This window comes from Crocodylus porosus, unplaced genomic scaffold (genome assembly GCF_001723895.1).
Source record: "Crocodylus porosus isolate Cpor-Errol unplaced genomic scaffold, CroPor_comp1, whole genome shotgun sequence".
Lineage (NCBI taxonomy): Eukaryota > Metazoa > Chordata > Crocodylia > Crocodylidae > Crocodylus > Crocodylus porosus.
In genome coordinates, this window is record NW_017728947.1 from 96201674 (window position 1) to 96214293 (window position 12620).

Sequence of the window (12620 nt, forward strand, 5' to 3'; positions counted from 1 at the left end):
CCTCCGGCTCCCCACATATCTGAAAAAGGACTTTTTATTGTCCTTGATGCTTGAAGCTAGTTGGAGTTCAGTTGCAGCCTTGTCTTTCCTGGTTTGCTCCCTGCAGGACCGGACCAGTGCAGAATATTTCTCCTTGGAAATGAATCCCATCCTCCATCCTTTGTAGGCCTTTCTTTTTAGCCTCAGGAAGTCTGCCAGATCCCTGGAGAGCCAGGGGGGCTGCTATGCCCTCATGCTGCCTTTTCTCCGAGATGGAATAGAATTAGCTTGTGCATTTCTTTGGGCCAACAAAAATACAGTATGTACTAGTTGGCTTCTATTTTTTAAATTCTAACTCCTTAAGCAAGCCAGTGTTATGAATACTTTAAAGCTGGCAGTATTTCATATGTCTTAATCTCACTTTATTTTTATTGAATTGTATTTTGATTCTCTATTTTTTTTATTAAAATTCCTATGTATAATAACAGTCGAACAATGGAAAAACCTACCCAGAGAAGTTGTGGAATTTCTTGGTGGCGGTTTTCCAAGAAGACTGTGGATAGACATCTGTCTGGGATGGCTTAGGAACAGGAAATCATGTATCTACACACAGAGTTGGATTATTAGATGATCCTGGTGATCCCTTCCAACCCTATGATTCTAATTTCAGACTCATTTTTAAAGATGGCCTCAATTTGGAACAGCAGTATAATGTGTAGGTTCATCTTTGACATAAATGTCCTCAAAGCACCTTAGCACCACAGAACTTGCACTCTGTTCTTCAACAAATTCTCAAGCTTTGCTGACATAACTTAACTTAATTTCTACAAATCTATAACAGCTTCTGGGGGTGGGTTTCTATGAGGATGGGGAAAGGAAGTAATTACTATAATAATAATAATACTAAGACTGTATATGTGTAAGTTTAATTAATCTGTGATCTACAACTAAAACAAATTTAATATATACAACTAAAATGAATGAACAGTGTTCTGTTCTGAGAATATACTAATTTTCATACCACACAGAAACAAGAGAAGCCAAAATTTGTCCTGTGTGTGACCTTTTCTGAAAATGGTGATACAATTACAGGAGACTCAAGTGGAAACATTTTAGTTTGGGGAAAAGGTAAGATAAACCAGATTATAAAAATGGTTTTGTATGCTACATTGAAATAAGAAGACTTTATTCTAGGAAGTGCTTTGAATTTTTATATAAGAGTATTCACATTTTAGCAAGAATAAACTTGACTTCTCTAGGTCCTTGTACCAAAGCCTAAACAATAGTTGACTGTCCTCATTTGTTTTAGTTCTCTGGTTTTACCACCTGTAAAATTGACAGTACAATATAAAATGCAATTTGCTGTAGAAGTTTAAATTTTAAATTTCCGGTAGCAAGATGAGAATAAAACAAGATTTGGATAAAAACAAACGTGTGGTCTCTTATGGGTATTACTGAAAAGTAGAAGTGACGGACAATGTTTTTCTCTTTAATCAAAATAACTGAAAGAAAATAATGCAATTTCTCTAAAGTTAAAAGTAATGTGGAAAGTAAGACAAACAAGCAAGGCAAGTCTCTTATGATGACCCCTGGCTTTTTTTTTTTTAAAGTGTGGCTTAAAAATGATGTTGGCTATGCTTTGTTGGTAAGAGTATATTTGAATAACAGAACCATTAATATATTCTCCTTGTATTTCACAATACATAATGATTCCCTATGATAAGTAAGCTAACAGTTGGGTCTGTGTATAGAGGTTTATGGACCAGATCCATAAAGATTTTTAAGTATCTAGCTGTCACTGGTTTCAATGGGAGTTAGTCACTTAAAATAGGACTTAGGGCACAGACAGAAGTGACAATTTTCACCTAATCTGGCCACAGAAAGTGGTCAATAGCTATGACCAAACACAAGCGCATGGCTTCAAAGTGCATGACACAGCTTTAAAAATGGCCAGTTGAATACAATTTTGAACCCTTGTTGTATTGAGGGGTCAGGGAAGATTTCAAAACATAGTGTCTTCTGTAACTTCTGTCTCCACTGTCTCCCAGCCTCGAGCTGTTTTCAGAATGGGAGGAGGGAAAGGGAGCAGAGGGAGTTTGGTCTGCGGGTTTTTAGCCCCTGCTGGAGGGTGGGGTAGATGTATTAGAGTGCCCGCCCGCCCAAGGTGAGGGGCCTCCAATTTCATAGATTGATAGATTTCGTAGACATTAGGGCTGGAAGGGACTTCGGAAGATCATCGAGTCCAGCCCCCTGCCCAAAGGGCAGCAAATCAGCTGGGGTCATAGGATCCCAGCAAGATAAGCATCCAATTCACCCACCCAACCCTCCAGCACCAGCAGGGGAATCCCCTAGAATGAGCTCCCTCTGCTCCCTTTCCCCCCTATAATTCTGAAAACAGGGACAGGCTGGGAAAGAGGAGGAGTCATTGTTTGGGGAAACTGGCTGCAGGCTCCCAGCTAGCAGCTAGATTCCCACTCCCCCCTTTGGCCCAGTAGTGAACTTCTATTTGGTTCGGGGGATTGTTGTAACTCCAAATGCTTCCTGCAAAGCATTCTCAGTTACAGTGGGGAGCTGCACTTCTGTCTGCACCCTTACCTTTGTGGGTCTCGGCCTTGTTGTACAAGGATAAATTGTACATTTGGCTCTCCACATAATCCTGCAGTAAAATGAGTAAAAAAAAAGATTCAATCAAATAAATATAACATGTTTTCTTCATGTACCTAGGTACCAATAGAATAAGCCACGCAGTCCAAGGAGCGCATGAGGGTGGTATTTTTGCACTTTGTATGTTGCGAGATGGCACGCTGGTATCAGGAGGCGGAAAGGACAGAAAACTAATATCTTGGAATGGAAATTATCAAAAACTTCACAAAACTGAGGTGATAGCACTTATATTTAAAGACAGTTCTAAAAGGCAGTCTAAAAAGTGACTTATTTCATAGATTTCATAGACATTAGGGCTGGAAGGGACCTCGGGAGATCATCGAGTCCAGCCCCCTGCCCAAAGGGCAGGAAGTCAGCTGGGGTCATAGGATCCCAGCAAGATAAGCATCCAATTTACTCTTGAAGGTGTTCAGTGTAGGTGCTTGAACCACCTCCGCTGGCAGACTGTTCCAGACCTCGGGGGCTCGCACAGTAAAGAAATTCTTCCTTATGTCCAGCCTGAAACGGTCTTGCAGGAGTTTGTGACCGTTCGACCTCGTCATCCCTTGGGGCGCTCTGGTGAACAGACGTTCCCCCAGATCCTGGTGTTCACCCCTGATAAATTTATAGGTGGCCATCAGATCACCCCTGAGCCTGCGCTTTTCCAGGCTAAAGAGTCCCATGGCTCTCAGCCTGTCATCGTAAGATCTGTTTTCCTGACCTCTGATCATGCGCGTGGCTCTCCTCTGGACTCTCTCAAGCTTCTGCACATCCTTTTTGAATTGTGCGCCCACTGAAAAGCACACCCTGCCTATATGCCAAATATGGATATGAGGTAGTGAGAGCAGCCCCATTACCATTTTTAAAGAAATAACTCGCACCAGGAATTCCACCATCCAGGATAATGCTATAACCACTGGGTTACAGAGTAAAACTCCCTCCTGCTTACCCTCTTGATTCTTCAACTCCTTGTACTCATTGGCTACATCCGGATGGGTGCAGCCATGCAATATGTGGTACCACAGACACATCTGTGGTGCCTTGTACTGCACATTCAGTTGTTCTCCACACTGCAGTGAAGCAATACTCAGGGTTTTTTGACCCCCCGTATATCCAGGGGTCAAAAAAACCTGCAGAAAAAAAAGCAGAGTGGCCCACGCGGCAGCAGCATGCACCACCCAAAGCTGGGGCCTGGCCAGCTGGAGCCACACTCAATTGCTAGCCAGGCTCAGTGTGGCAGGATCACTGCTGCAGCAGCCTTGGGAGACCCCCAGAAACCCAGGTAAGGCTGATGGGGCCAGCTCGGTGCTAGCCCCAGCCTCTTCTACCCTACCTAGGGTAACTTGCAACATACCACAGTGTGCATGGCATGGGCATTCCTCAGGGACAACTAGTGGCAGCACCGGGTATCTTGCTGCTACTTGTCCCTGGGGAACAAAACATCTGCACTCATCTGGACGCAACCATTGAGTTATTAATGGCTAAGTGTCTAGTTGGGAGGAGGTATTAAGTCAGATTCCCCAGGGGTCTGTCCTAGGTCTGATATTCTTTCATATCTTCATTGATGATTTGGATGATAGGATCAAGTACAAGCTTAGCAAATTTGCAGAGGATATACAATATAACTGGGAGGAATTGAAGGTACTTTGAAGGTACTATGGAGGGTAGGGCTAGGATCCAGAAGGCCTGGATAGACTAGACCGGGGGTCCCAACGTTTATGTGCCCAAGAGCACTTTCACATTTAAAAGAAAAGGCAGCGGGCGCCAATATGAATATTAAAGTTTAGAATTTAGATCAATCTGATCATCTCATCCATTACTTAAAATTGCATTAGATCTGCAACTTCAAAATGCAGCTTCCCTTTCTTACAAAAATATTTAAGTAAAAATATCTCTTGGAATATAGTACTATGTCTAATTTTGAGCTACACTCTTCAGGAAGGATTTGGAAAGTTTAGGAAGAGTCTAATGCAGAGTGACAAAAATTATTAGGTCTGGGAAGCAAGCTTTATAAGGAGAGGCTAGAGTTTTTTAGTTTGGAGAAGAGAAGCAGACAGGGAGAGATGTTAATAACAGTCTTCAGATACCTCAGAGAGGATAGAAATGTGTTTTTTTCTGTGCCCCTGCATGACAGGAAAAGGAGTGGGGGCTGGGAAGGCATGGGGGCTAAAGTACATGGTTGACAGCCCAGAGGTTGTAAGTTCAAGGCCACAGCAGAACCACTCACAGCACAGCCCTGTCAGATTCCAGTGAATCTGCAAATTCTGTTAAGTCAAGCATTGAAACAGAAAGTTGTGGTATCTCCATCTCTGGAAATTTTCAAGAGCAGCTTGCACAGACATTATTGGCTGTGGTAATATGGCCAGGGATGTTCCTGCCTTGAACAGGGGGCTGGACTAGATCAGGGGTCATCCAACCCCCAACATGCATGGCACAGGAAGGCATTTTATTTGGCACATGTGCCTCAGGGCAGATGGTGGGGAAGGAGGCAGGGCTGTTACCACAACAAGGATGGGGTATTTTGCAGCTCACCCGCTGTCCGCCCAGAAATGTGCAGTTAGCTGGGCTATGGCTCTGCATACCTTGGTACAGTGGCTTGTAGCCTCCCCACCCCCTGCTGCAAGCAGCCTGGGCTCTGCGGTGGGCTCTGCGGTGGCCTGGCTTGTGGTTGGTGGCAGGTGCATCTGTGCCTCTAGGCAGATGGTGAGAAAGGGGCTGCAGCTGCGTTGCCAGAACAAGGATCGGGCCCTTTGCAGCTCCCCTGCTGTCCTCCCCTGGCACACAACATCTTACAAGTTGAGGTTGGTGCTTTTGGCACTCCAGCCAAAAATGTTGCCAACTCCTGAACTAGATGAACTTGAGAGGTGCCTTTGCCTTCCAGCCCTGCTTTCCTATGATCCCACTCTTGGCTGGACAGTGGGTCAGGTTTAACAGGAAAAGGGAGGAAATCCCCAGTCAGCCTATCTCCTATCTTGGTGGTTAGAGGACCCTTCAGGGACTCAGTCCCCTCAGAATAAGATTGACCTAAAATGAATCTCTACTTGGGTAGGAACCCAACCTCCACCATAAGCTCTGTGTGTGGTTTGCATTATGCTACTTTTGTGTTTTCAGCATCGGTCACTAGACATACCTCACCTGAAGACTCGGGAGTGAAGTGCACAGGCTGGTTTAGGTTGCTTCTTAGCATGTGCAGTAGTCCAAGTCTAAGCAACGAAGGATCTTTAGATGAAGATGGAAATGCTTTATGAGTCAAAGCACCTATGCAGCTGAGTTAAAATCACTACAGAAATCGTAACCTTTCAGTACCTGATTTACATAGTTTTAACTAAGCAAAGTTAATGTCTCAACAATATAATTTTTTTTGGCAGTGTTATAAAGACAGACCTTCAGCTGATGATAAATTGTCTAGTTCTATTGAAGGTAGTGGAACTATGATTGTTTATACCAATTAAGGACCTGCTCTCTAGTATTTTGCTTATTTTATATAAAAATGATATAGCCATGGATTTGACCTCATCCAAGGCTGTGCTACTTCTATAAAACATAATTTGTTAGACCAGATATCTGTAACTTTTTTTTTTTTACAAAAAACTGTTAAGAAGTAATTTTGTACAAATCTAACACGTCCATTTTTCTATTATAAATACAGATTCCAGAGCAATTTGGTCCAATCAGAACTGTAACAGAAGGAAAAGGTGATGTTGTTTTGATAGGCACTACTAGAAACTTTGTTCTACAAGGCACTCTATCAGGGGACTTTTTTCCAATTACCCAGGTAAGCTGTAGCCTCACAAGTTAATAGACTGCAAATATTTAAAAATGTGCAAGAACAATAAAAGCAGTTATTTAATTTTATAAAAATACAACACTTTAGTTAGCAATTACAGAATTTGGTAATTATGCCTGTATCCAAAATAAAGAAAATTTTGACAGTTTGAATATATAAGCTAATTTGACCACATTCATTGGTATTCATTCTGGATTGAATATTGATGTGACTCTACATTTTTTGGAAAAATATATTTCTATTTGTACAGGGACACACTGATGAGCTGTGGGGACTAGCCATCCATTCTGCTAAACCTCAGTTCTTCACTTGTGGTCATGACAAACATATTACACTCTGGGATGCCACCACCCATTGTCCTATCTGGAACAAAATCATAGAGGTACGTTCTAGTAAACCAAATTTTTATTTACAGAATAAAGTTTCTAACTAAATTTGGTGATATAAAAGTACTAATGAATTGCCTGTCAAGAATGACCGGAGGAAGGAGGGGCACCGCCACCCACCACCCTGTACAGCCGCTGCCTCCCAGGAGCAGGGGCAGGGAAGAAGCTTGCCCCTCCATTCCCCTCTGCCAGCACCCCACGCTGCTGCCACCTCCAGCATTGCTGGCCTCATCCCCCCACCCCTTGGCCCTGCTCCTTGGAGGCTGTGGAGTGCTGCCATGATGGCAGGAAGGGAGCGGGGGGGCAAGGCCAGTGGCCACCTCCGAGAAGCAGGGCTGGGGTGGGGTGGGGGACGAGGCCAGTACCGCCAGCCTTGCCCTCCTGCTCCATCCTCACTGTCATGGTGGTGCTCCACACTCTGATTGGCTGTTTCACTAACCAGTCAGAGTGCTCCAAGAGTTTTATGGAGAGACAGAGGGACTAAGCCCTTTATTCTATAAGAATTTTTTTTTAATATAAGGGGAGGAAAAGAATTATACTATAAGACAATAGTATACTTTCCTATAAGAATTTATGTTATAGAGAATGATGACCACAAAACTGAAATTAGCATATTTAGGCAGTTAAAAGTAATCTGATCACTAACCTAAGCAAGTTAAGTAGATGGAAACATTCACAGCTGATAGATGATGCAGCCTTCATAGAAAATAAATAATATTAAATAAATACATCTGTTTTACAACATCCTTTGTTTTATTTTTAAAAGTGAGGTTATAATATTGCTTAACTGTATTTTAACAGTAAGCATTAAATGAGCTCAGTCATAGCGTTTGCTATGTATTCAACCTAGTTAGTCTTCATTTCCTCTCTTCCCATCTGATATGGAACATTTGTCTATCGATAATGAAGATATATAAGGATAGTGTGTGAACATTTTGCACATACTTTAGTTAAGCCACCAAATGATTCATTTGGGAACACATATGATATGTGATTATAAATTTTAATTTTGGTTATTTGTATGCAGAAATAAAAGCTGGTTTCCCAAAGCTTATTGGAATAGTTGGAGGACTTTTCAGACATCTAGATCAGTGAGGACCAACCTTTTTTACAGGCATACAACAAATTAGCCCCATACCCTCACTGAGTATTCTGATCCCCTTCCTCTGCCCATTCTGCTGCTCTGCTTTTCTGCTCTGAGCTCCCTGACAGTTCTCTTCCTCTGCTTTCTATTTCCTACCCTGTGCTCCCTGCCTAAACTTATGCTCTGTCTAGTTGCCCCAGTACACTCCAGCCCTAGGGGCTACACGTGGCTCCTACCACCCCTGGTACCACGCCCCAAGTCTTGCAGATGTACCGGACATTGTCTAGTCAATTACTGTTGCCCGTGCCCTCGCGGCCGCTCTCCAGGCTTGTCTCCCGCGCCCTTGCAGACGCTCTCTGGGCTTGTCTTATACTCGTGACCCACACCAGGGCCTTTCTCTGTTCCCACGCCCACACTGGGGCCTAGGCTCATGATCCCTGCCCGCACTGGGGCTTCTCACAATCCCACAATCGAGGCTCAGGTGGCCATAGCCGTGCCTGGCCCCCAGACCCCCTTCTCGAGTCTTATGCCCCACTGGGGCTTCTCACAGTCGAGACTCAGGTGGCCATAGCTGTGCCTGGCCCCCAAACCCCCTTCTTGGGTCTGGAGTGAGAGTCCTCTGGGGCTTCTCGCCTGCATCCGCACTGGGGCTTCTCGCTTGCGCCCTCTCTGGCACCAGGAACCCCCAGACCGCTGTGGAGCCCCTGTGAGGCCTCCTCCAACCCCTACAGCCTCACCCGGTCCTCCGGTAAACAGTAAACACAAACAACCAACATAATAACACAAGTCAATCGGCTGTAACTCAAACATAAGCCTCCTGGCTAAAGCCTTCTCTCCGACAACCGTTCTCTAATCCACACCATATCACACCCGTAACTAATGACTTATACCTCCAGGCCTTTCTCCTTTTTTTCCCCTTCAGGGTCAAGCTCTTTTCCTCAGCCTAACTGTGCCCCTTCAATCCAGCTGCCAGTCAGGAGAGAGAGGGAGAGCACCCACAGCCTCCTGTCTTTGTTTTATGGTGGTCAGCCCTGCCCCTTCTGGTCAGCTGACCCACCAGGTGTTGGCCCTTAGCTCCTCCTGGTTGCCCCTAGCAACCAACAGCTGAGCCCATGCTACTGTTTTTCAGTAGCAGGCACCTTAGTGCCCTGCTACAGGGATGTTTACCCATTTTTGGTAAGCTGACAAGGGCTGCATGGGTAGCCCTGCGCCTTGGTAGGTGCCCCGCCCCCTCGACAGGTGCCCCAACCCCATGTCACCATCTTAGGACCAATGTCCCAATGTCTTGGGACCAAGGTCCCAGGGCCAGCACTGGTGGGCCCAGAGCTGGGCGCAGGCTGGCAGGGGTCTGTAGAGCTGGGCTGGGCAGGGCTGCACCAGCAGAGAGAGCGGGGCGCTGGCCTGGGTCCATAGAGCCCCTGCCGGCTGGGACCCTGTATTCCTGCTGCCCTGCTCTGGGCCCCACGAGCGCTGGCCTCAGGACACTGATGTGGGCCCCATGCACCCGCTTATTCTTAATGCCCCCCGACCGCATGGTACAGGCCAATGGCAGCCCACAGCCCTGACCCTGCGCTCACTGGCAGTGAAACAAGCTGGTGCTGAGTGTGGGAAAAAGCACACCCCTGGCCCCACCCCGCTTGCCGCTCTGGGCAATGTTTGCCACTGCCACCTCTGTGCTGCCCAGCGTGCAAGCTCCAGGCAGGCAGCAGCAGCCAACACTGTCCAGCACAGCAAGTGGGGGGCGGGGGCTGCAGCTGCTGCCGCCATAGCACAGGCCCGACAGGCGAGCCTGGAGCTGGCAGTGGGGCTGGGTTACAAGCTGGTGCTGAGTATGGGTAAAAGCGGCCCCTCACCCACCCTGTACCTGGCGCCCCATGCTGCAGCTGCCCCATGCTGCAGCCACTTGCAGCCTGGGTGGGTGTTTGCCCAGCTTGCCCTGGAGTGGTGGCAGGTGGATTGGAGCTCCACTTCTGTCTCCAGTCCACTTGCCTCCACTTCAATGGAGGTTGGGCAGACACCAGCCTGAGCTCCCTCCTCTGCTTTTTCCCTCCCCCATCCTGAGACAGCACTTGGGGTGGGATGAGGTGGGGCAAGTCTGCAGCAGCCCAGCCACTGGAGCAAGCAGAAGTTAACATAGGCGTTTTGGAGCGCCTTCATTTGAACCCTCATGCAATGCAGGTTAATTTGGTGCACAACTGGAGCACTCTGTAGCCATGGTCTTCTGTTAGGGCACGACTGTAGAGCATTTCAAAGGGGCCAATTGCACAACATATATCATTTCTGTGTGTACCTACAGTTCTGTTTTCAGATCTGACAGTGGACTATCTGTAAATTCAGTGTGGAGGAACTTGTTTTCCTTCCTTGTTTCTCAGCCTGTTTTTCTCTTGTGCTGCAATCTAGTGTCTAAGGACTAGCAGAAGGCAGTGTAGATTTACACCTGTGTAGACTAACTACATCAAAGATGTATAGCATAAGCATTTGTAAGCAGAGGGCTTGCTTCATCAGCTGCTGTGAAGGAACTGCAGGAAGCAAAGCTACTAAATAGAAAGTAGTGACTAGAATGCAAGAGGAGGGAGGACAGTACTGAGAGAGGCAAGGTGGGTAGAAGAGAGAAAAACAAAGCAGTTAATTAATTGAGGGACATGGGCCTTATAAAAACTCATCCAGGTAATGGCATCAGAATCCATACTCTCAGTTTAGACTATACTTAACACAGCCCACAAGCTACTTGGCTAGTAGCAATCTGAACAGCTAATGAGCTAATCAAATCTGAAGATGGCATGTTACTTACAGTATGGACCTCCCATCAGTGGAGCCGGAAATACGCTGCACAAGGACTTCAGAACTTGCTGAATGTGCTGCTAAAGAACTTCATCCCCTCAGGATGACAGCTGCTTCTCAGGACCTGGACTGCTTTTAACTATCTAAGAATGGGCGTTGGATGGTTTAAGGCAAACTTGCACTCTTAAGGCCTCTCCAGTGATGCTGGCTACAGCTGTGGTACACAAGCTCAGATGGCTGACCATGTTCATAGGTTCATAAATGTAGGGTTGGAAGGGACCTGAGCAGATCATCAAGTCTGACCCCCTGCCCTGGGCAGGAAAGAATACTGGGCTTATGACCCCTGGTAAGTTTAAGCTCATATGGCCCAGCTATGTAGTTACCAAGCCTCCTTTTAAGGTAGAAGCCAGCACCACTTCCCTTGGAAGCTGGTTCCAGATCCTGACTGCCCTGACAGTGAAGTAGTGCCTCCTGATGTCTAGCCTGAACCTACTTCCAATCAACTTGTGGCTGTTATTCCTTGTTACTCCAGGTGGCGCTTGGGGGAACAGGGACTCACCCATTCCCCTCTGGTCCCCCTTGATAAGTTTATAGACAGCCACCAGATCCCCTCTCAGCTTTTTCTTGTGAAGGCTGAACAGGTTCAGGTCCCATAGCCTCTCCTCGTAGGGTCTGCCCTGCTGTCTCTGGATCATGTGAGTGGCCCTCCTCTGGACCCTCTTGGTGCTGGCCACATCCCTCCTGAAGTGCGGTGCCCAGAACTGGACACAGTACTCCAACTGTGGCCTGACCTGTGTCGCATATTGGGGGAAGATCACCTCCTTGAACCTGCTCGTGATGCATCTAAGGTGTGGTTAGCCTTGCTGACCTCGTCCTCATATTGGCAGCCCATGTTCATTTTAGAATTGATGATGACTCCAAGATCTCTTTCTGCCACTGTGCTTTTGAGAAGGGAGTTCCCCAGCCTATAGGTATGCTGCTGGTTCTTACTGCCCAAGTACAGTATCCTGCACTTGTCAGTATTGAATCCCATCCTATTCACATTCACCTACCCCTGTAACCTGTCCAGGTGCAGTTGTATCCTGTCCCTCCCTTCTAGTGTGCCCACCTCGCCCCAAATCTTGGTGTTGTCAGCGAATTTGAACAGGGTGCTTTTCACCCCTCGTCCAAGTCGCTAATAAAGAAATTGAACAGCACGGGCCCGAGGACTGAGCCCTGGGGGACTCCACTGCCCACCTCCCTCCAGGTTGTATATGACCCACCCACCACTCTCTGGGTGTGGCCCGCTAGCCAATTTGCAACCTATCTGACTGTATAGGCATCAATACCATGGTCGCCTAGCTTTTTAATAAGAATGAGGTGGGAGACAGTGGGTGCCAAGCAGGGATGGGGGACAATCCCTGCTGTCCCCCACTGCCCTGCACTGCAGGTGGGGCTCTGTCATGAGCCCCCAGTTGCCACTCCTGCAGCTGGTGAGTGTGAGGCTTTTTTTTTAATGTGCTGGAAAGCTGGGACCAGGTGGGGGATAGGGCCGGGCAGGGCAGCCATGAGGGCTTCTCCCACAACTCCTCCAGCTATGCCTGCCTTTGCCCAGTGGGGGGAGCTGCAGGGGCTATGCCCTGCTGCTGCTTGCCCAGCCAGCATGGGCTGCGATGCAGTGCAGGCGTGGCTCGCTCCAGGCAGCAGTAGGGCATAGCCTCTGCTCCCAGCGCTGCTGCACCTGCATCAGTGCTGGGAGCAGGGGCTCTTCTTTTTTGCCACTTGCCAGCCGGCGCAGACCATGCAGCATGTGGGCGTGATGGCTCTGGAAGCAGGAGCTGTGCCCTCCTGCTGCTGCCCACTTCTGTCTGGAGTGAGCCTCACCTGCATCCCGCTCCATACCAACCTGGCTGGGCAAGTGGCAGCAGGGCAGAGCCCCAGCTCCCAGTGCTGCCACGCCCATATCCCACACCCCCCCCCC

The 12620-nt window shown here is 47.4% G+C and overlaps 1 protein-coding gene across 3 annotated transcripts in view; it reads left to right on the forward strand.

Annotated features, from left to right (window-relative positions):
- Positions 1–12620, forward strand: part of EML1 (echinoderm microtubule associated protein like 1) — a 192299-nt gene that overhangs the window by 157020 nt on the left and 22659 nt on the right. For all 3 annotated transcript variants that reach the window (XM_019552500.1, XM_019552499.1, XM_019552501.1), the window contains 4 exons: positions 1008–1107; positions 2704–2858; positions 6272–6397; positions 6660–6791. In XM_019552500.1, the coding sequence (XP_019408045.1) occupies positions 1008–1107; positions 2704–2858; positions 6272–6397; positions 6660–6791 (513 nt within the window). The remainder of the gene's footprint in view (positions 1–1007; positions 1108–2703; positions 2859–6271; positions 6398–6659; positions 6792–12620) is intronic.